Raw genomic sequence first — 24,441 nt, 5'->3', positions numbered from 1 at the left:
GTGTGAGTATGATTTACGCGCACCGAATACCAGACCGGTCGGGACAAAATTTTCCCAAGTGGAATAGCCAATATTTGTCACATGGATTCTTTTTATTTGCTACTCAAGAAAGTAATGGAAGCATTAACTATTGTTAATAGTGATTTCGTATCCTCCTAGATAGTAATGGCTGGTCATTAATGGTTGTCGGTTATCATTAATCCCTAGGTATTGAATGGTCATTACTCAGCATTCAATGCAGGTGAGGGATGGTGCTCCTATATAGGGAGGAGCATAGTCTTGAGCATAAGTAGATATGGAAAAGCTGAAGCTCTCCACCTACGTTGCCCTTGCTCTTCTGTCGTGCATCTCTTGTTCGACGGAGTACCCGTGATAGTAGTGGGACATCTCTCAATTCGTCGTGACCACTAGTGTTTTGTGGGAATCACGATCAACCGTTGTATTCTAAGAAACAAACGACCCGAGAAAAACCTTGAAGCATAGCCGGAGGTGGGGTGAATCTATTTCAAGGAAACTGCGTCCATCGCATGCCTCAGTCCATTCACCCACTCGGTCTCTTTGCCCATCCGACCTCTTAGACCGCTCAGCCTCTTCGATCGTTTGTCCACTACCCACTTGAGCGGCTTTGTCGCTCGGGCTGCCCTACCTATTACTGTAGACTGCTTTGCCACTTGGTCGATCTGCTTGCTCGATCACTCGTCCTGATCAGAATACTGCCTGCTCAACATGATCTGCTGCTTCGCCTGCTCGGGCTGTCCTACCTACTACTACTGCCCGCTCGATAGCTCGTCTTGATCAGCCACTTTGCCCGCTCGACCTAATTTGCTGCTTTACCCACTCGGGCCGCTCTGTCGCTCAGGTTGCTCTATCACTCGGGCTGCCCTATCTTCTACTGTAAGGTTGCTCTGCCCAGTTAGTCCCTTTTGTGACTTAGTCGATTTGTCGCTCGGTGATCTGCTACTCAACCGCCCTACCTGGTCGACCGCTCATCTGGATCAGCTGCTCTGTCGCTTGGGCTACTCTATCTTTAGGCAACCCTGCCTTTTCCCGCTCGATCGCTATACCCAGTCGACTACTCTACCCGATCAATCACTTAGACTAATCTGCTGCCCGACCATACTACTTGCAGCTACTCCGCTTTACTCGGTTGAGTACTCGCCCGCTCGGTCTGATCTGCCGCTCTGCTCACTCGGACGATTTTCTCGCTCAGCCGATAAGCCCGCTTGGCGGACCTGCCAGCTCTTGACTCAACTGCACTGCCACTTGGGCGCTTAATCAATCACTCTGCTACTCTACCCGCTTGACCATTCGGCTGCTCTGCTTGCTCAGCTACTCTACAGTCATCATTTGGTAGAAACCCGCCCCTATTGACATCATGAGATTATCAGATCACATCATCTTAACATATAAATTAAATTAAATTTTATATATTTAAATTTAACTAATTTCTTAAAATCTTCTACAGATTGTCTAATATTTTAGATATGCGAAAAAGTTAGAAAAATATGTCTAATTTAGATAAAATTAAGATAGATAACTTCTAGAGCCATGCCTTTGGACTCTTATCTTTTCTAATTATGAATTGAGAATGTAGAAAAATAAAGAAACAAATAAAGGACGAATTTAGTTCTCCTTCTACCTTGTAAACCTTCCTTTTAAACCCTTTTCTTCTTCTTCTTCTTACTTGTACTTTTATTTTTACTTGGAGCTTTAAATGCTTTCTTGCTTGGGCTAACGCCTATTTCCCCTTTCACACAATTGACCTTGTGTCTTAAGGAAGTTTAAAGCCTTAGTCAAGCAACTTGGCGACTGTTGGTTGGCTCCAGCTTTCTAGGCGATCGATCGATCGATCGATCGATGATGAAAGGGATTGGATACGGCGAATCCAACTCTTCTCCGGAACAACGCCTTTTGGTGACAAGTAGATGGATGGAGAAGTTGCATTGTATTCAAAGCTAAGGAAAAGGCTGGACCAGCTCCAAAGGTGGTGCAATCAATGACAGATAGATAGATGGAGATAGATAGATAGCTTTAGCCTTTAGCCTTAAACCTTTAGGAGAAAGGGAAAAAGGGTGGATAGTGGTCGACATTAAGCCGAGGGAATGAACTCCATGAACGGCCACCATCTTCCCTTGATCTAGTGCAATCTGGAAGTAGCAGATATGTGATGTTTCATGTGATTGAGTTGTGGCAAAGTGAAAGAGATCTTCTAATAAATGGAAAGGGGGGAAGTTTCACTTGACTGATGGCCAATCAACTTGACTAAATTGACCAAGATCTAATCTCGTGAATACTGAGAGCGCATCATAAATGTCGGCAGGCAGAGAGAATCCTTAATTGTGTTATTTTTCTGTTAAGTAATTGTGAGGGAAATCGGATCTCGCAGCTTAGATTCTATCGGATTCACCACCCGAATATATTCGGATTAATCTCGCAGTCAAAATCCGGATCGATGGCGACAGCTCAGCATCACCTTCCCACTCATGTAGTAGGAGCCACGGAAACTTTCCAATCGAGTAATGAGTAATAGTATTTTATTTTATTTTCATAAAATTAAATGGTTTTTTTAAGACTAATTATTTTATTAGATAAAAATTAAAAGAGCTTAATGAAATCATTCTCATTTTTAATTAAAGTCAAATAGATATTTCATTTAATAGGAACGGTTTAAAATTTTTTTATATTATTTGATTATTAAAAACTAATGATTAATTTCTATAATAATAATAATTACATATATATAATGATAATTTAATTAAAATAATATTTTAATAAATAAAATAAATATATTTTAAATGAACATAGCTTAAAAAGTATTCGATGACGTTTACAATAATAATTTTATTTTATTTTTTTTGAAAAAAGGGAAATTTCGTGGAGGAAGAAAATTAAATAAAACGGTCAGAAAAAAAATAAGAAATTGCGGAGATAGTCCTCGAGGCGAGCTCCGAACCTGCGCCTGCCCTATAAATACCGCCACCATCTGAGCCCCCCTCTTTCCCCCATGTTGCCGATTTCTCTTCCGCCTCTTCATCGGCGAGTGCACGGCCGGAAGCTTCCTTCGATCTCTCCGCCTTCGTTTGGATCCCTCCGCCTTCGCTGCGGGATCGATTCAAACCCCATCGGTTCGGATCCCAATCCTCCCTTCTTGTGCTTCTTTCTAGGGTTCTGATCTAAACCCGCGATCTTGTTCTTTCTGATATTAATATTTTTTTTTCGGTTGGGATTTTGCAGGCTGCTGATTGCAACTTCCATGGCTCTGACGAACTTGTATCTCAAGGAATCGAGGACTTCCTATTTTCTCGTGATCTGTTTCCTCTTGGTCTTCATCTGATCGCCGTCTTTTTGTTCGGGGTATTCTTTTTGTTGAGGTATGGATTTTGTGCTAGGGATTCGGGTTTTAATCGACTTTCGGTTTCAGGATATTTGATCGGTGTCTTTTTTGTCCGTCAGCGCAGAGTTTTTGGATCTTTTTGTTCGAGCATGCCGTGCGTTAGGCCCGATCCGGCGGACAAAGATGCGGAGCCGTTCGTGGAGATTGATCCCACTGGGCGGTACGGGAGATACGACGATTTGTTGGGCGCAGGTGCCGTGAAGCGGGTGTACCGTGGATTCGATCAGGAGGAGGGCATCGAAGTGGCGTGGAACCAGGTGAAGCTCAGGATCTTCAGGGAGGATCAGCCGATGATGGACCGGCTGTTTGCCGAGGTGCGACTGCTGCGGTCGCTGCGGCACGAGAACATCATTACGCTCTACAACGTGTGGACGGACGACGAGGGTAACACGCTTAACTTCATCACCGAGGTCTGCACCTCCGGCAACCTCCGTGAGTATCGGAAGCGACATCGCCAGGTTTCGATCAAGGCTCTCAAGAAATGGTCGCGCCAGATACTGATGGGGCTCGACTATCTGCACAACCACGAACCATGCATCATCCACCGCGACCTCAACTGTTCCAACGTGTTCATCAATGGCAACATCGGCCAGGTTCTTATCGCCTTCGAAATCACCCTTCTATTCGATCTAATCTCATATAATTTAATCTTAAGAAATTCCCCATTGTTGTCCTCCAACAATTTATCCATTTCCTCAATTTCTGCACTAATAGACAAAAAAAGAATCTTTTTCTGGATGATTTTGTCAGTGAAAATTATCGATCAGTTTCTTATTTAACGACTTATCGCGTTTTGCAGGTGAAGATAGGGGATCTTGGGCTAGCGGCGATCGTGGGGAAGAGCCACGCAGCACACTCGATTCTTGGCACACCGGAGTTCATGGCGCCGGAGTTGTACGAGGAGGACTACACGGAGCTGGTAGACATCTACTCGTTCGGGATGTGCGTGCTGGAGATGGTGACGCGCGAGATCCCCTACAGCGAGTGCGACAGCGTCGCCAAGATCTACAGGAAGGTGACCGCCGGTCTGCGGCCGGCGGCCATGGACAAGGTCAAGGACCCCGAAGTCAAGGCCTTCATCGAGCGGTGCCTCGCCAAACCCCGTGCTCGCCCTTCCGCCTCCGAGCTCCTCAGGGATCCGTTCTTTCTCTTCCTCGACGACGACAGCTACGACGCTGCCCTGCATCCGCCATCTCTGCCTCAGCCTCGGCCACGCCCGCTGCCGGCAGACGCTGCCCATATCTCTTCCCGCCGGATTGCCTGAATGCATACCAACACCAGTAAACATCTCTGCTCAAGTGCACATATGATTTGACTTCGTTGCCTTTTAATTTTGGTTTGCAATACGTCGGTGCGTGCGTCGTTCGTAGCCGTGGAATCATGCCTGTTTGCTTGCATTTTTTTTTTTTAATATCGGCATTCCTTTTCAGTCAAAGTCAAGTTTGATTATTAGAAGTCGTTCGATTTGTTTAGTTCTGACTTATCTTGTTTGTTCCGGTTCTTTCTTGTTCGAGTGATCGAAGAATTGGACGTCGTCTTTGAAAAAGTCGTGACTGTCAGTGTTCATCGGCGTAGCCGTAGACTTTCAATTCGGCCCAGCAAGGCAGCCGGCCCAGCAAAGGTCCATGGCCCTTTTCTGAGTGGTTTTTGGGTGTTATAATTCTAACGTAGTAAATGGAGCATCGAGGCTGAAGACATTGCTGCTCTTATCATTTAAAAAGGAACGAAAAAATAAAAATAAAAAATAAAAAATACACGTTATAAAGCTTGGTATTGGACTCAACATTGTCATACATGATTTTTTTGTTTTTTTTTTTGTTTTTTTAGTGGGTACGAGAGATCAACTTATGTCGGGTTCATTCTGGAGTAATCGTTTTTTCACCAGCCATTAATATAAGAAGTAGCTTGGATATTTAAAGTAGGTGCGATTAAGAATGAGTTTGAGGGATGAGTTGGAGGGGAAGTTAAGGCCTCAACATGTGGGTTAGATAACAAATGCATCTTTAGGTTAGGTAGGTAACCTAAGGGTAAGCATATCGAGAACCAGATTGCCTTCGTCTTCAAGTCTTCAACCTAAACAGAAATCTGCTCAACTTAAATTATTCAATTTGATCTAAAATCAGCCCTCATTTTTATACTCATTCCCATTACAGCTGAAGTAGGGAAGCAGCAACATTCCTACTCATCAAAGTCAAACTTCCGGTTTGAATTCCGAGCACCATTTTTTAACTTTCAGCTTACACAAACTCGACTTGCGTCCATGAAGTTTTACTCAAGCCCTAAACCCTAAATTAAATCCTAAACCCCATGCAATTCATGAATCCTCCCCCGTGCGATTGGGGAAGATGGAGGAGCTGCCCAGATTTTCCAAAGCCGTGCCGTCTCCGCCGTTGCGAAGGCCCAAAGAAATGCCTCAAATTAACCGGCCTTGAACCCCTCGAAGCAAACAAACCCCTGGTGCATTTAAAAACACATGTACGCTAAATTCTATACGAATTATACGTAGAACTGTGTGCCCGAAACAAATAAGAGATTTCTCAAAGCTTCCTCAGCCCACGGTTCTCCAAAATCCCCTCCCAAATTCCAAGCCTTAAAACTCGGATTCAACCCCCCGTTCGTGCGCCTTCAGCCACTGTTCTTGTGCCCTTCCAAAGCCTTCCGAGCTCAGTCAACTCCAAAGCCTTCCGAACTCAGTCAACGCTAGCACTTCTTTTTCTAGATATCCATTAATCTCTTTTCTTTGTCCCTTTTACTCTCATGATTTTTCACCAAATTCATCTCCAACCCGCACAGCCATGGATTCTTTGAGTGCTAGATCTAGCCCTCCTCCCGCAGCGACGAGTCCATTCTCGAATCCCAAACCGGTAGAGTTGCTGAAGAAAGTGATCTTTGCATGGTGATTAATCACGCGCGCTCGCGTTTCTCATTTTGCTTTCTGTTGTTCTGCTTCTTGCGGTTCCAATTCTCTGCTGCCATCTTTTAGGGTCCAAGAAACAGGATTGCCGGCGTCGATCTGCGTTAGAGTTCATGGCAAAAGTTTCGACCTGCACAGGGTTAGCCAAGCTCGAGCTTTGGCTTCTATTTTTCTTGCATTTTTTTTTTCATCCCTTTAATTCATGCAGTCGCCGTTGATCTCGAGAAGTGGCTACTTCAAGAAGGCATTGCGAGCCTCCAACGCCGTCGAATTGCACCAGGAATTCCCCGGTGGGCCGGAGGCGTTCGAGATGGCAGCGCTCTTCGCCTACGGCTCCAGGCTCCCCCTCGACCCCTTCAACGTAGCGGCGCTGCGGTGCGCCGCCGAGCTCCTAGAGATGACCGAGGACCACGGCTCCGGCAACCTCTGCGAGGCCGCCGACTTGTACCTCAACCAAGTGGTGCTCCAGAGCTGGGACGACACCTTGATCGTCCTCCAGACCTGCCACACGCTGCTCCCCATGGCGGAGGAGCTCCTCATCGTGAGCAGGTGCGTCGAGTCCCTCGCCTTCATGGCCTGCATGGAGATCCTCGACCCCGAGCAGAAGCGCGGCCGGCCAGTCCTCCCTCTCCGCACCTTTTCCGACCGGCCCTGGGACCCCGAGGCCGTCAAGGAGCTCGCCGGCCACGACCTCTGGATCAAGGACCTCATCGCGCTCCCCTTCAACTTCTTCGCGCGTATAATCCGATCTCTGAGAAGGCAAGGCATGAAGGAGAAGTACGTGAGCCCCGTCGTCGTCTTCTACGCCAACAAATGGGTGCTCTCCAAGAAAACGCACAAGTTCTGGGAGCAAGAAGACGGAGCAGATCACGCTGCTAACACAAATGACAAAGTGTCTGCGATCTTGCAAGCGATCGTCGAGCTGCTCCCGATCCGCAGTCAGGATCCCGATCGAAATGCCGAGATAGTCCCCGTCACCTTCTACTTCGCGCTGCTCTCCATGGCCCTTTCTCTCAACTTGAGCGACGGCATACGAGTGAACCTTCAGCACTGCGTTGCGTGTCTTCTGCACCTGGCTCGAGTGGACGACTTCCTCCTCCCCGAGAACAGAGTTCTGGAAGATGTCTCATTTAGCCGAGAATTGAAAACGATGGAGGAGATAGTTACGATCCGGGTTGCGTTCAAGTCCGCGGAGAATGCCGAGGTTGTGGCAAAGCTGTGGGATTTGTATCTCTGCCGAGTCGCCGGTGATCCAAAGCTCGGAACTGATAGATTCATGCAACTTATTCACACAGTGCCCGTGGCTGATAGAGAGACTCACGACCATCTTTACAAAGCAATCAACGCCTACTTGTCGGCACATCCTCGACTGTGCAACGAAGACAAGGCGAGGCTGTGCAGCAGCATCAGCTGTCAAAAGCTGTCGCAGGAGGCGTGCATCCAAGCAGTTTTGGATGAGCTGATGCCGCTGCGCCTCATAATCCAAGCACTCTTTGTTCAGCAATTGCACACGCAGCGAGCACTCAAAGACTGCTCAGAATCCTTCAGATACATGCAGTGCGGAGTGTTTTCCGGGAGCATCCCGAGCTCGACATGCCAACTGCCGAAGAGCCAAAGCCCTTACGATCCAGAGGAGACGACTCCTGTGCCTTTAGAAGACCACTTAGTTCAAAGATCAGAACACTCTGAAGTAGAGTACGAGTCGACAAGGTTCAGAATGCAAGCACTTGAGCAGGAACTGGCATCGCTGAAGCACAGCCTCAGGAGGAGGAATCCTTTTGGCCAGGTGAGTGACTGCATTGGTTCCCTAAGGTGGTCTTCGCAAAGGAAGTATACAAACAGAATGTTGAAAGTTTTCAGGAGAATGTCCATGTTAGGCAAAAGCAAGTCGAAGATTAAGCAAAGGGCCTCTGCAAGTGGTTCACTGGCTTGTAGAAGTAAATCCTTGAACGAAATGTACGATTGCTGAATGAAACTTATCTTACTAGTCAGCTTAGTGTGTGCTGCATATCGAACGTGGAGGTATAGATCTGTGATATATCAACTAAATATCAATAAATAGAGTAGAGGGTGCTAATAAGAATCTGTATCATTCATATGTTCAAATGCACTCTAAAATAGTGACAATTTGGCCTCTTTGTCAATCAAATGAGACAACATCTGTATATGTTATATACATTGAGCTCTTTCTAAATTAGTATCTTTATTAGTTGAGACTTTTGCGTACTTATTCGTAGTCTTTGGGCAGTTTGATCTTAATTTCTGGGAAGCACAAAAGACACTATACAAATATCCATCAATGTCTGCCTTGTTTATAATAATAGGTGAACATGCTCATTTTCAAGTAAAAGTAGATGACCAAGCATTCCAGACAACTTAAATCTCCTCGATCATGCTTAGATTATTAAGCTTTCAAGCACCTACTAGCATTTTATCAAATAAAGTAAATAGCTCGAGCTTAAATTAAAAATGCATAATCACACCAATTGTACTGGATTACATAACCTGACCTCCTGTTTTTGGGTTTAAGATCCAAACTGATTAGCACCTCCAGCGTACAAGAAAAGACTCATCGATGAGATGCCGCTATATGCTTTAGAAGAAGCAGCAGCAAGTAGTAGCTAGATTCAAGTCATTTGCAAATGATGGCATCACGTCCTGGTCCAATACCGATGAAATGAATGGGAACACCGACAAGCTGTTCTATCCGCTCAACATACTGACGAGCAGCTAAGGGAAGGTCATTGTAATTTCGGATAGATGAAATATCACTGTTCCACCCAGGCAGCACTTCATAATCAACCTACATCAAAGCAGGCAACTTAAGATTGAGAGGTGGTTCATACCTAGTAAGAATAATTGTATTTCCAGAGCTAGGCATTAATTAGCCAAACTACAAAAAGATTCACAGATACTTCTAAATGACTTAGAAGGTAACTGTAATGCTCTAAAGAACTTGCCTGTGCTTGCTCAAGAAGACAAAGATCTGCAGGGAATGATGTAAGCTTTTTGCCATCTGTTTGCCTATAGGAAATACCAAGCTTGATTTCTGGAAACTCAGATAGCACGTCAAGCTTGGTGAGATTGAGAGACGAAAAGCCATTTATCTGGCAAGAATAGTTTAATGCAACTATATCAAGCCAGCCACAGCGGCGAGGACGACCACTTGTTGCTCCAAACCCCATCCCAGCAACTCTAAGAAGGTCACCATCTTTACCCAGAATTTCAGTTGGAAAAGGACCACAACCAATCCTAGTAGTGTAAGCTTTCACCTGCATAACATAAATGTACAAAAATTTAAAAACAAAAAGAAAGAAAGATGCATCACATGGAGGTCGCTGAAAAGAATGATTCTACTTACAACACCAATAAGGTCACCCAGATTCTTTGGAGCTATCCCTAGTCCTGTGCAAATTCCACCAGCTGAAGGGTTTGAGGATGTCACGAATGGGTAAGTCCCAAAATCAATATCCAGCATGGTTGCTTGACTGCCTTCAACAAGTATTTTCCTCTTTTGCAAGATTGACTCATTTATTACTTGAACAGTGTCAGCAATAAGTGGTTCTAACCTCTCTGCAAATCTCTTGTACCTCTCAACCTCCTTGTTAAGGATGTCAGCAGTATATTCGAATCCTTCAAATCTGGATGCAGCATCCCTCAATAAAATGTCAAGCTTCTGGCCAAAAGTATCCATGCGCCTCAGGTCACAGACCCTTATACCATTCCGAATAACCTTGCTTGAATAGCATGGGCCAATCCCTCGTTTTGTTGTTCCAATGAGGGAATTTACAAGCTCTGCTTCTCTCAGTCCGTCTACAACTTGGTGAAAATCAAACAATAAATGGGCACGATCAGACACCAATATTCTTCCATTGCAGGAGACTCCATTGGATTCCAGACCCTCAATTTCTTTAAATAATCCAGGAAGATGCACAACAACTCCATTACCAATTACACACACAGTCTCCTCATTCAAAATTCCTGAAGGAACAAGTTGGAGTACAAATTTTTTACCCTCAGCGTTGTAAATGGTATGCCCAGCATTTGCACCACCCTGACATGAACAAAAAAGAAGATTTTTAATATAGATGCTAAAGTAATGAGCAAAATAATTAATTACCTTTTCTTTTCAATTATAGATAGTTGATAAAATAGTTTGAAAAAAAGGAGACAACTTCTGAACATGGTGCAGAACCGAAAAGAGCGAAAGAAGGGGGGTTGAATATCGCTAGTCGAAAAATCTTTTCTCCTTTTTTTTTTTTTTTTTGTGAAAATAGAGATAGGCAGCGAAAAGTAAAACAAGACAATAAGAACTGACTCACGATCCCTTAGACCCTTTCGAATAGGCAATCACTAAAATCTCCTTTCCGAAAAGCTTTCCCAGAAGGAGGAGAGCGTACAGAGATGAAGGTGATAATAACATACTACTATCCCTTTAGTAGTAATAAATGCAAGTAAATAATAAAAAGTTACCAACAACAAATAAATAGAACTTGGCGTAGGTTGTCGGAGAGCTTTGGCATATCATCACTTGCACGTATAGAATAGAGTAGAGCATAAGCGAGTGATTCATTGAAAGAATTGATAATCAATCTCAGACCTTAAGGCTTCTTTTATAACTTTTTTTATTCCGTCAACTGATCCTTTGATCAACCAACCTTCATAATTTTCCTAGCTTCACATCAAGGATCACAAATTGTCCAGATCGTACCTTCCGCAAAATCAGCCTAGATTGGTCGATTGAATACATGTTCGGTTGATTGAACACCGAGAACTTCCTTTTGTTTCTCAATTCGATTTGATCTGATATGGTCTTTTCTTACCAAATATATTTGGTCGATCGATCACATGTTTGGTTGACTGAACTCTGTTATTTCCTTCTGTTGGGACCGAAAATGTAGTTAGGGGGGGGTGAATAGCTCGGCGCGATCTTGTGCTTGTCATTGCGTGGTTCTTGAGATGATGTGCAGCGGAATATACAAGAAACAAAACACTACAACGCTAAGTCGTAGATTTACTTGGTATACACCTCAAGAAGAGGTGAGTAGTCCAAGAATCCACACACTCACTCACCCTCCACTATGAAAACACTCCTTTTCGGTAACTACCGAAGGCGGAGAAGCCCTACAACACTCTCAATACAACAAGAAATAAAGAGAAACAAATACAAGGGAAAGGCTAACAAGATTTACACAAGAAACCCTAACCCTAGCTTCTTCTTCTTGTTGTAACTGGCCTCTTGACTTGGGCGTGCCTCCAAGATCCTTCAAGAACTGACGTGAGAGTGGAGAAAAAAGCTGTGGAGAAATCGCTTGTGGTTGCGTGGAAGAAAGCTGAGGAAGAAGTGCCGAAGAAACGCTCGCCAACGGCTAATATCTACGTCAACGGTCGAATCCCAATCGATTAGGGAGGCTTTGGATCGATCGGCCGATCGATCCAGAGCGCCTCTGTACTCTCTGGGAATTGCCTGGATCGATCGGCTGATCAATCCAGGGTTTATCGCACAGAATCGTCACTCCCAATCGATCGGCTGATCGATTGGAGGCTCCCAATCGATCGGCCGATCGATTGGGAGACGTTCTGTGCGAACGGCGATTTCCCCCAATCGATCCACTGATCGATTAGGAGGATTTCCTTCTGCGGGACTCACATGAGCCAATCGATCGGTTAATCGATCCAGCCCGTGTGAAACTTGTCAAATCAAGTCCAAACGTCCCTCAAACCAACATACGGTCAACCATGACCTGTTGGTATATCATGCCTAGCGTCTGGTCACCCTTGACCTTCTAGAACTCCCTCACCAAGTGTCCGGTCAATCCCTTTGACCCACTTGGACTTTTTCTCCTTGTGCCAAGTGTCCGGTCCTCCATGACCCACTTGGACTTCCACCAGATGTCTGGTCAATCTTGACCCATCTGAATTTCCTCGTGCCAAGTATCCGGTCAATCCCTTTGACCTACTTGGACTTCCCAACACCAGATGTCCGATCAGCCTTGATCCATCTGGATTTCCCGTGCCTGGCTACATTCACCAGAACTTCCACACTGCCTAGATTCACTCACTAGGTCTTTCACCCGGCTTCACTCACCAGGATTTTCCTTCTGCCTGACTTCACTCACCAGGACTTTCACATAGCTTCACTCACTAGGATTTTCCATCTGCCTGGCTTCACTCACCAGGACTTTCCTTCTGCCTGGCTTCACTCACCAGGACTTTTACCTAGTTTCACTCATTAGGATTTTCCATCCGCCTGACTTCACTCACCAGGACTTTCACATCAAATATCCAGTCAACCTTGACCTACTTGACAACAATCTCCTCACATGAACAATTGCATCTACAATCTCCATGTACTGTCTCCATGTATTGTCAAACATCGAAACCCAAACATCAAGACTCGAGCTTGACCCAAATCAAACTCAGTTAACCAGGTCAACCTTGACCTAGGGAATATTGCACCAACACCTTCCTCATGTGATTCAATCTTATCTGATCTCTAGTTACCAAATATGATCGGTTGACTAATCATACTATTGGTCGAACTAATATTTCCTTCTTTAGCTTAATTTGAATCTGATTTGGTCTCATGGGATTGGTCGACTGAACTACTTGGTTTGGATCATGCCAAACTTCATTTTTCGAAAAACAAAGTTGGCACAGTATAATAATAATTATAATCTTGCAAAACAGAGTTAAATATAATATGCATGTATAAAGAAGACAGATAGTGTAAGTACCCCGGGTTAGTTTTTGATGTCGATCAGTCGAGTTAAATTAGGTCATGTGCGTTTTGATGCCTTGTGTCTAAGTGTGCAGGAACTTAGGAACACAAGAAGTTGAACAGAAGACATAAAGAATGAGAGAGATGTCACAGGAGTGAGTCGACATGCTCGATGTATCCGAGGAACGAGGAGCTGCGGAAGATTATACCGGTGGAGTGAAAAGGACGCGTGCGGCGCATCTGAGGAATGAGAAGCTGGGATGAAGCCTACTCAAGAAGAAGGTCAGAGTTGAGTTCAGGTGAGCTTAACTCCGGACGGCCGGAGAATCACCCAAGCACACGAAAAAGTGGATGGTCAACTTGGAAGTTGACCATCAAGGCACCTCCATTGTCTAGAGGCGCCCTAGTGTTTGAAGACTTGAGGCACCTTGGATGCCCAACAGAGCTATTACTGCTGAAGGGACCTCCAGTTACTCGAGGTGCCTTGATTGGGATGGAGCCGTTATCAAGGAGATAAGCAACGGACGCCTCTAATGAACCTAGGCGCCTCTAATCCGCTAGATCAGAGCACCGTTGCGACGAGGATAAGAGTAGGCACCTCCGATGGAACTCAGGTGCCTCCATTGGGCCATGTTAGCAAACGAACGTTTCAACCAAAATGCTATAAATAGAGACCTTGTCCTCTTAGTTCAAATATTACACTCTGTATTCATTTCTAGTTTTAGTTTTAGCTATCTGTATGATCAACGCTGTAAGGGGCTTATCCGCCTCCGACATTGTTGAAGGAGTTTATTAGCGTGCTTTCAATTACTTTGGATTAACAATCACCTAGGTTGTAACCAAATAAAACTACTGAGTCTCTTACTTTCTTTTTATGTCATTTTTTTTCATTAACTAATGTGTATCCTTGCTAAGCTAGAAGCAAGAGAAATCATAAATTTATTTTTGCAGGTTATTCATCCCCTCTAGTTGGTCCACCTGATTCAACAAGTGATATTAGAATCTAACCGCCTTAAAAGAACTAATTGTCAACTAAAGCAACAAGGAAGATGGTTGGATCAAGTATCCATCCGCCAAAGTTCGAGGGTAAGTTCACACTTTGGAAGCATCGAATGGTGGTATTTTTCAAAACCGATTTCGATATACTTTTAACTATTAAATATAATTTTGAAGTACTCAGGAATGAGAATGGAGAAGAAAAGGAAGAGCATCAATGGAACAAGAAACAACAAACTAACTTTGTGGCCAACCGCAATGTAGAGTTCCATTTGCTAAGCTTCCGCCCCAAAAAGATAATTGGATCAGCGCCTACAACTCCGCCAAAAAACTCTGGGAGAAGTTCCTAAGCTTCATGAAGGCACCTCAGAGGTTAAACTAGCAAGACGAAGCATGCTTCGAAATCAACTAACCAACCTCCGTATAGTAAAAGGAGAAAAGGTAGTTCAACTGCATGCAAAACTCAAGGAGCTGATAACTGAACTCACTAACCTTGGAGAAATGGTAACGAATCGAGACTCACTCAGATACGCGCTAAACGCATTTCCAAGAACCCAAGAGTAGACATCAATAGTGGATTCTTTCTACATCTCGAAAGACTTGGAGATAAGTACTTTAGAAGAGTTATTTTCGACCTTGGAATTACATGAATCTCGAAGTGTAGGATTTAAAGACACTTAAAAGTCAAACAACCGCTTTAAAAGCCAAGAAGAACGAATAAGATTCGGAGTCATCCCTCAACATTGAAGAAAAAGCATCTATGATAAGAAAATTCAATAAAGATTTTAGAACTAACAATTTTGATAAGAGACATGTTTCGAAATTTCTTCCAGGAAAAGGGAGTAGAAAAAAATGCTACAATTGTGATGAAGAAGAGCATATCAAGGACAACTTGCTCAGATTGAAGAACAAAGAAAAAGACAAAGGTTCAACAAGGTCCAAACAAAAGAACCTCAAAGCAACTTGGAGCGAATCATTATCAAGAGAGTCCGAGATAGAGAAATATGTTGGACTAGACTAATGGCCAATCACTAAGAAAAAGACGACAAAGGCAGAGCATCCACCTACGAATCTGGCACGGTAAGTGAGGTATGACTCTTACCCTCTGATCAGATGTATGTGTTGGATCGAGACCACGCTAGAGGGGGGGGGGGGTGAATAGCGTGCGTGGCTATTTCTTTCGATTAGTAAAACAAACGAGTAAAAGCGCAGCGGAATGAAGAAATGACAAACACAGAGAGACAAGGAGATTTACTTCGTTCGGAGCCTAAGGCGACTCCTACTCGAAGGCCCGCGATCCTTGATCGCTTTCCGTGGGCAACAACTATAAGCTCGTAAAATATACAATAAGATATTACAATTGAAAGAACTAAAACAAATTATACCGACAACAGTAAAGTAGCAGAATCTGAAGCTCCGGGTTGTCGGGGACTTGTAACAGCACTTCTGGGTGTTTCTAGAGCAGCTTGTAGCGTAATGAATGCTTGGAGTTCGTTGTACTTCTTGTGCTGCACCTCGACCCTTCTTTTATATGAGGTTCCGGGCGCCTGGATCCCTTCCGGTGCACAGGTGTACGTGGCCAACCAGCCGGGATGCTCACGTGTCAACTTCGCGAGGATAAACTTTGGTCCCGGCGCGGATCATCCGGGCGCCGGGCGACTTCGGCGGGTTCCTCACTGCAAACAAAGGTTAGTCGGCGAACTCCCTGAGGCGGTGTTAGAATAAGACAAAACATCGTAAAGAAGAATTGGCGGTCTTGGATCGTCAAGTCTGACCGGTTCCAATGGAAATCTAAGTCGACTCTTGTTCCCTCTACGGGGCAGCGTCCTCACCTACTCCACTCGGAGATTTACATTGCCGGTCGATCCTCCGATCATTGGACTTTGCTCGACTTGATGCTTGGACTTCTGCTTGGACATCCGCTTCCGGCTAGTCGGACTTTCACCGGTTCGCGACACGGGACTTTCCACCTAGGGTTACCACCTCCTAGGACTTTTGCCTGAAGCCATCGACCTGCCAAGACTTTCCGCATAGGGTTACCACCCCCTATGACTTAGGGTTACCACCCCCTAGGGTTTTTCCCTTTGCCTAACCGCAGCTAGGACTTTCCTGAAATACTCATTCAACCATGTTAGATTACAACAACCCTTAACTTTGAATCCTTTGCCATTATCAAAACTCAGGTTCGATCGTCGGATGCTTCCCGCACCAACAGTATGATGCTATAAAAATGCTATCTAGAACCTTATGTAAAACTAGGACCAAATATATAAGTGCAAAGAAAAACTATACATGGCTACTAGAAGATTTTGATAAACTAAAGGTTGAAAATGCAAAATTAAATGAACAAACAAAAACATTGAAATTAGAAGAAGATTCTATGTGTTCAAATTCATATGTGTTAGGACACTTGAGAGCTTTCTTTCGCTTCTTCTCGTTAATGTTAACTCATTGGATTTTACTTGTTCTCCATCTCTTGAGGTGACTAATCTAAGGGCTCACTCTCCTCACTCACAGATGCACTATGAAACCTCCTTCTTGGAGGCGGAGAAGCCTCGTACAAGCTCCAATACAAGAATACAACAAGAAATGCAACCTAGATTACACAAGAAATCGAAAACAATTACAACAATGAACCTTGCTTTGCTTGCTCTTTTCTTGCTTGGAATAGCCTCTTAATGCTTGGAAAATACAATAACACTACTCTTCCAAACCCTCAAGAACTTGTGTGAACAGTGATTTCGAGTCATGTCTTTAAACCTTCGCAAAAACCCTTTTCTAGGGTTCACTTGACGCCGCTAATCGATTCAGCTTTTCCCAAATCGATTGCCACATCAGCATTTGAACACCTGCAAAACGGCTCTTTTACAAATTTCAAATTGATTGATGAGCCATACTAATCGATTCTACAGCTTCTAATCGATTAACGAATCAATTCAGAAGCCTAATGTTTGCTCGCGGAATCTCCCAACCAATTACGCCATAGACGTAATCAATTAAGCAACTTCTTAATCAATTTCGATCAAGAGTGCTTCTGTTCGCAAAAAAAAAGCTTGCCAATCGATCTAGGAAGCTACTGTTCGCTCATGAGTTTCTCCTAATCGATTGACTTTAGGCTGGATCAATTACCTAATCGATCTAGAGCCCTTCCGTTTCACGAAGAATATCTCTCAATCGATCACCTGATTGATTAGCTTTGGACCAATTGATTACCCAATCAATTACTCAACCCTAATCCCCTAAACTTGATTTTAGGGTTCTTTTACCCAACATGAAGTCTTCCATAACTTGTTGAGACTTTCTGTTGCCTAGCATACAACCCTGATCTGCTAAGACTTCTTTAACAAATGTCCTGTCAACTCTTGACCAACTTGGACTATCCCTTACCTAGTTCCCAACTAGGACTTCTCTCGTGCTAAGTATTTACCTTGGACTTAATCTAGTTGTCAACTAAGTCTGCTTAGTCCCACTAGAACTTCACATGTACTAAGTGTTTGGCTCCCGGCTAATCCACCTTGGACTTAACCTAGTTCCCAACTAAATTTGCCTAGTCCCACTAGGACTTCTCTTGTGTCAAGTGTTTAACTCCCAACTAACCCACCTTGGACTTAACCTAGTTTCCAACAGGGTTTGCCTAACTTCCCTTGTGCTAAGTGTTTAGCTCTCAACTAACTCAACTTAGACTTAACTTAGTTCCCAACTAGGTTTACCCAATCTCACTAGGACTTCCATTTGCCTAACCTCCAGTTAAGACTTCTCGTTTACCTAACTTCTAGTTAGAAATTTGTCAGTCAAGTCTCCGGTCAATCTTGACCTACTTGACTTCCATTCACACATATTCCAAACATCGAAACTCAAGCTCAAGTCAACCCGAGCTAAGTCAACTCGAGCTTAGTCAACCTAGTCAACCTTGACCCAAGGAAGATTGCACCAACAATCTCACCCTTCTTGATGTTTCACAATATGTTTAAGTTAGGCTAACCCATTAGCCGAACCTCTATTTTCCCAACCTCCATTTTCATCCCATGCCAAAGCATGAATGAGGGTTTTTAACTTAAACCCCATATTTTCTCCCCCTTTGACACACATAAAAAAACTCTCCCCGAGAATCAATTTGTTCAAAGGAACCCAATGAAAGTATCATTATCTTTAATTGTAACCTATGCTCAACTTTGAACATATATCCATCACAATGAATGTTCCCAACGTTCTATGGTCTCCACATCCTTATCATAAAAAAAACATGTCTTTTAGGAAGACCTCCCCCTTAAAGCATGCTCCAATTTCTATCATTGCACCAACAATGATTTTAGATCCTAAATCTTTTAGGAAAACTCAAAACGAAGTCATGAGATTTAAAAATTCAATCTTTGAATCTAAACCTCCCTTTAACTCCACATTTTTCACCATAAGCCTTCCCCTTTTCAGTTTTACCTTAATATACTTATACAAGTATCTTAAAGGGTTAGGGATTGTTAGGTTAACTAAATGTGGGTTAATGGACTGAAATTAAACTATTTCAGTTGAAATAAGCAATTCCCAATCGATTAATAACGGTCTTCAATCAATTGAAATGTCTGAATCAATATCGATTCGGAGTCGTTTTATGCTGAGAAAAAGACTTACCAATCGATTGAGTTCAGATTCAATCGATTACGGTCTCGATTAAAACTTGGAGTTTCTAATTTCTGAATTCAATTTCAGATTCAATTTTAGAAACTCATAAATAATTTATACGATTATCAAAAAATCATGAAATTTTACGTATATATTACTTATGTCATATAGTATCAAGGAAAGATAGTTTTCTATGAGAATATAGCTCATTTTCAAAGATTGACACAAAATTGGGAACCATTGAAAGCCTCAATATTTCACTACTACTTAATCAACGGTGACTTCTATCAAAAGATAGACTTCATCAAGGTTTTCCAAAATGATTTTAAAATGATTTTTAAAATAAATTTCCAACTATGATCTTTAAGTTAAATACACATGACTTGTACGCTAGCTTTTCTCATTATTGAACTTCACATAATCATTTATTTTGATGATACTAAAACTCAAAAAGATACACTAAAGTAGCATCGTAAGCTTTGTTAATCTTCCAAACATCTCACTTGTATCTAATGTGTCTCAATACACATGCAAGTCAACCTTATAATTTTTTGTGAGATGTAAATTATATTTTCCCTAAATTAAGGGATCATGCATTTTTAACTAGGCATGTAAACTTTAATCATCCAATCTAGGATGTCAATTAATGTCATTATTCTTAATTTCAAGGAATTAAAACGATGCATGATAATAATCATGACATCCATCACATAAGCATTTTTTAAAAAAATTATCATAGCTAAATGATGTATATATGACATGACATATAGCAAATATCATGACAAGATGTAATGTCATTGTGTATATCATGATATCATGGCATGTGATAGGACACCCAATCATGGTAATTTTAGCATAAATAAAATACCTAGATTTTCTATCTAAGTATCATCAACTAATTGCTAAATTAAAAATAAACTTAAGTTGCCCTTATTTCCCTAGAAATTACCAAAATCCCAACTTAGCATTCTTTAAAATTTTATCCTATTTGTCACAATTTAATCCATTAATTCCTCAAATTTATTGACACACTTTCACTCTTAAAAAGTAAAGATCAACTCTCATTTTCAAGATATTACAATACCTTGAAAATTTTCTAGTGTCAACTTCGCCATAGTTTGGTTAATTACCTTTCTAATTAGAATTAGCACACTTTAAACCCATCTAGGGTGTAAAGAATACACTCTTAGGAACCCAAAATCTATTGGTGCTCCTTAAGTATTCTAAGTACTCATTAGGGATAACTTCCCTAGAAACCTTCCTAATGACTTTCCTAGGCTTCTTAGAAGCTTTAGTCACACTAGTCTCCTCTAAGTCAACTCTAAGAATAACTTCTCTTGTAACATTCTTAATGACTTTCCTAGATTTCATAGAAGCCTTAGTTATGTTAGTCTTCTCAAGGTTAACTCTAAGGATAACTTCCCTTAAAACCTTGATCTGACTCCTAGACCTAAGGTTGGTTTCATAATTACATAGAACTCTATGGTATGAGGGTACATTCTCTTTCACTTTTGATTTGTATCCCAAGCCTCTCTTGTTATTGAATGACTCGTATATATTTTGGTTTAGCTTTTGCTTCTTTGACCCTGTAACTTCATTTATCATTTTCTTAAGGGTCTTCTCTAATTTATCAAGTTTTGAATTCAAGGTTTGATTTTTTATCCTTAAATTCTCAAATTTAGATTTTTCTTTATTGCCTTGGATATTGTTCCTTTTAGGCATATATCTAAATTATTTTGGTTTTTTGCATAGATTGTTTTCTACCTTTCTATCCTTAGGTGAGGTAATCCTAGTATATGATATGCTCTATAATTTTCCTGAGGATTATCATACTTCTTATTTTCATGATAAATAGCACTAAAGTGATAACATTTATTTCAAGCATTCTTCATGAAATGAAAAATTATCATTTACTAATGGTACCTTAGTTTTGTTCTTTAAAACTCCCCCTTGATTTGAGTTTCCCCCCATGTTAAATCTTCCCTTTGGACATTAATTCCGGTAATACCCCTTTTGGTTGCATGTGAAGTACACAATGTGCTCCTTGCCTTTGCGTATCACGGGTAAGGCATCCTTTAGCTTCTCCTTTACCTTAAGTGTCATTTGGGTCTTCTTCTTCTCCAATTTAGGACACTTGCTCTTATAGTATCTTTTTTCTCTACACACAAAACAAATAATATAATCTTTATTTTTAATGCACGAAATTGATATACCATCACAATTTGTGCTTTTTTGACTTGCAGAGGTGACACCATCTTCTTTCTCATTGACTCCGAGAGTACTCACGGATAATATTACTTCAAAGGATCGACACAAATATTCCCCAAGTAGAGCTCAAGGTATGCTTGAATACTCTGCAAGGGCTGATGAGCTGCTTATTTATAGAGGAGGATGTCGGGTGCACATGGGGCCCATCGTCACACCTCATCTATTGTGATAAGAGCGCATCTTCTACTTTACAGCGGATAGATGCCTCTTTACAGCTTAGGGCATCTTTGCTTTACACGCGTGCCATAGTGGCTAAAGCTTATCTACTTTACAGCACATAGATGCCTCTTTATAGTTCAGGGCATCTTCGCTTTATTTGCAAATACTGACAGGGGGTATGTAGATAGTGGAGTCAAAGGGTCCACCACTTCCGCGAAGTTACACGTGAAAAGAATTCATTCTGGTTACAACATCTTGAAGCATGTAGGCAGTTTGTGTAAGTTGTTCATCAATTTGTTTGGTGACGAGGTACCAGTTATGCCACCAATTATCCTTTGAGCATAATCGTTGACACTCCTGTTTCTCCAAGGAGTGAAGTAACCTAAGCTGCTGGGGTGCATTAGTGGCTTGGATGGCCGCCCTTTGTTGTAGGTCGTGAAGGTGTTGTCAGAGTTGTTGGTCTTTCTCGAGCGTAATTGGGTAGACATGTAGCTTGTTGAGCTGCTGTTGGTATTGCTCAGCGAGGCTGATAAGGCTTTGAGGGTTGTTATCAGGAGTGCCTTCATGTCCCGGAGTGCCCGAACCTTCTCAGAATTAGCTTCAATTCCCCGCTCGGTCACAAGATATCCCAGGAATTTTCCTCCTCGAGCTCCAAACAAGCATTTTAATGGATTTAACTTCAATCCATATTGTCTGAGGGTGTCGTAGGTTTCTTCCACGTCCGTAATCAAGTTTGTGGCTAAATTGGACTTGATAAGAATATCATCCACGTAGACTTCCACGTTTCGCCCGATCTACTCTCGAAAGATCTTGTCCATCATCCTCTGATAAGTAGCTTCTGCATTTCTTAGTCCGAAAGACATGACAGTATAACAGAAGGTACCATCCGCCGTAATGAAGCTAACTTTCTCCTGATCCTCCGAGGCCAAAGGGATTTGATGATACCCCTAGTAGGCGTCCAGCATGCAGATCCTTTCATAGCCCACCGTTGAATCCGCCATTTGGTCGATCCTGGGAAGTGGGTAGCAATCTTTAGGGCTGGCGCGATTGAGATCCCGGAAGTTAATGCAAACCCTCCACTTATTGTTGGGCTTGGCCACCAGGACTACGTTAGATAACCAGGACGGGAACTGTACTTCTCGAATGTGCCCAACTTTCCTGAGTTGGTCCACCTCAGCTCGGATGATTTTATTCTGCTCGACCGAAAAGTTCCTCTTCTTCTGCTTGACCGACCAATAATCAAGCAAAAGGTGTAGCTTATGTTCCGCCACTTCGGGTTTAACCCCTGGCAACTCCTCTGGGGACCAAGCGAAGTTACGCGCCAAACACTGGATTAGATCCACCTTAAGCTCAGCGGGTAAGTCACTTGCTATGCGGGTGAGGCTCTCTAGGCGTTCGGGATGAAGTTGAACCTCTTCCCAAGGAATGGGCTCTTCTACTACGGGGAGAGGTTCTTCTTGGATGGCATGGGCGCCAACATCCTGAGTCCTTTGTGCTTTGCGGGCCTCCACTCTGACCATATCGATGTAGCACCTAAGGGAGACCCGCTGCCAGTGTTATTAGAGGCGCGAGGCGCACCGAGGCGCAAAGGGGCTACTAGAGCCCGAGGCGCGAGGTGCGCCTCTTGAACATGAGGTTGATGACTACTAAACTATTGACACACTCATATAATATGTCAAATATGATAACTATTAATATTCCACACACATCAATATCAAATATGAGAAGCAAAGCAACACCATAATAAAATTAATAAAAGTTTCAAACTTTCAAGTTTCAACTTTCTAATTTAAACTAACAAAGTTCATCAAAACAAGCGTAATAAGTCAAATTAATCATCAAGCTCAAGATCATCCTCATTGTATTCTTCTTCTTCTTCTTCTTTATCTTTATCTTCTTCTTCTTCTTCTTCTTCTTCATCTCTAAGTCTTAGAGATGAGTGTCTCATAGAGAAAGATGTATTTCCCTTCTCAACTTGTTTAGGCCCAGCATGTGAACTGGAGGTCATGGATGTAATATTTTTTCCTCTAGTACAATATTCAGGCTCTTCAACTCTACTAGCCCTAGCAACGACATCCCATGTTAAGTCATCACCTTCAAAAATCAACTCATCTTCTTCATTATCACTTTCTCCATCCATTCTACCCATCAGTCATTCATTACTATCATCAATATCTGCCAGAGAGATGGGTCAATCTTATCACGTGCATCATACCGAAGTTTTAAGGCACGATTATATTTCACAAATATCAAATCATTTAAGCGCTGTTGAGCTAGCCTATTCCTTTTTTTTGCTGTGAATCTACAAAATGTTAAAAATCATAATAAGTATAATAAAATAGCAAAGAATATTTTCTACTTATAAATGTAACATACTAATAGTATTAAACATTTATATTTATTACATACCTGCTCAAATACACTCTAATTGCGCTCACAATCAAAAGCACTACAAGTGAGGCTAAGCACTTTAATAGCAAACTTTTGCAATTCTGGGGTATTTGCTCCATAACACTCCCACCATTCTGCTAGAGATAATGCTCTTCTATGTCTAATTGTCATATTCCTCCCAAATATCCCTTCTGCCTTTCGTTATATAGAGAGTTGGGTAGTGATTTTATCTTGCTCGGCAGCGCTCGAAACCAATCTCTCCATAGTTTCAAACAAACCATTCACCACTTCTCCACAGATATTTGAATCTGTGTATGAATAAAAAAATTCTGAATTCAAATAATGTCCTGCAGCATGCAGAGGCCGATGAAGTTGACATTCCCATCTCGCATCAATGATCTCAAACACTTCTTTATATTTCTCTTTTTTCTCTATAAAGGCCTTCATAATTGTTTCTTTTGCCCTATCCATAGCTTCATAAATATAACTCATTGCAGGTTTTCTTTCGCCATCAATCAGTCTCAGAACACGGACTAAAGGGTCATATATCTTTAAAATATGCACAATACTGCTCCAAAATCTAAGTGTCATGATGATTTTAGCTACCTTCTTCCCCGCCGCTTCTTTTGCCCATTTACTATCTGTCCAATCCTTTGAAATAAACATTTTTCTTAAATTTTGCTTCTGTAGGTGCATCCTTTCAAGAGTAAGAAAAGCAGTAGCAAATCTTATGACACCCGCCCGACAAAACTCTTTTTGTCTTGTGAATTGCCTCAACATATTTACCATGCCGGGACGAACATAAATGTAAGCATTCACACTCATTGTCTTCTTCAATGTTGCTTTAAAATCAGGCAATTTCCCAATATCTTCTAAGATCAAGTCGACACAGTGAGCAGCACAAGGAGTCCAATACAAGTGTGACTTTTTTGCTTCTAATAATTTTCCTACAAAAGAAGTTAGAAAAGTAGATAAGTTTAA

At 42.2% G+C, this 24,441-nt stretch overlaps 3 protein-coding genes across 4 annotated transcripts in view; 2 read left to right on the top strand and 1 right to left on the bottom strand.

The window, feature by feature from the left end:
• Positions 1 to 2,979: 2,979 nt before the first annotated feature.
• On the top strand, positions 2,980 to 4,870 carry LOC122002260 (probable serine/threonine-protein kinase WNK11). Of its 2 annotated transcripts, none has more exons than XM_042557369.1 (4): positions 2,980 to 3,125; positions 3,235 to 3,371; positions 3,459 to 3,987; positions 4,194 to 4,870. In XM_042557369.1, the coding sequence occupies exons 3-4, from the start codon at positions 3,484 to 3,486 to the stop codon at positions 4,656 to 4,658; spliced, it is 969 nt and encodes a 322-aa protein (XP_042413303.1). In that variant the 5' UTR covers positions 2,980 to 3,125; positions 3,235 to 3,371; positions 3,459 to 3,483; the 3' UTR covers positions 4,659 to 4,870. The 2 variants fall into 2 exon arrangements, with proteins under 2 accessions (XP_042413303.1, XP_042413302.1); XM_042557368.1 differs by having other exon boundaries at positions 3,454 to 3,987.
• A 251-nt stretch (positions 4,871 to 5,121) lies between these two features.
• LOC122002259 (BTB/POZ domain-containing protein At5g48130-like) lies at positions 5,122 to 8,304 on the top strand. Its single transcript, XM_042557367.1, has 3 exons — positions 5,122 to 6,290; positions 6,378 to 6,447; positions 6,517 to 8,304. Exons 1-3 carry the CDS (start codon positions 6,190 to 6,192, stop codon positions 8,275 to 8,277), a joined length of 1,932 nt encoding a protein of 643 aa, XP_042413301.1. The 5' UTR covers positions 5,122 to 6,189; the 3' UTR covers positions 8,278 to 8,304.
• A 433-nt stretch (positions 8,305 to 8,737) lies between these two features.
• The window catches only part of LOC122002256 (adenylosuccinate synthetase, chloroplastic-like), a 55,663-nt gene continuing 39,959 nt past the window's right edge, over positions 8,738 to 24,441 (bottom strand). The window contains exons 2-4 of the mRNA XM_042557365.1: positions 9,670 to 10,362; positions 9,269 to 9,580; positions 8,738 to 9,111 (exon numbers count right to left, since the gene is read on the bottom strand). Coding sequence (XP_042413299.1) covers positions 8,941 to 9,111; positions 9,269 to 9,580; positions 9,670 to 10,362 — 1,176 coding nt within the window. The 3' untranslated portion in view covers positions 8,738 to 8,940. The remainder of the gene's footprint in view (positions 9,112 to 9,268; positions 9,581 to 9,669; positions 10,363 to 24,441) is intronic.

The sequence above is a fragment of the Zingiber officinale genome, chromosome 7A (assembly GCF_018446385.1).
Source record: "Zingiber officinale cultivar Zhangliang chromosome 7A, Zo_v1.1, whole genome shotgun sequence".
NCBI lineage: Eukaryota > Viridiplantae > Streptophyta > Magnoliopsida > Zingiberales > Zingiberaceae > Zingiber > Zingiber officinale.
The sequence above is the reverse complement of the archived record's forward strand: the minus strand, read 5'-3'. Positions and strand labels throughout refer to the sequence as shown.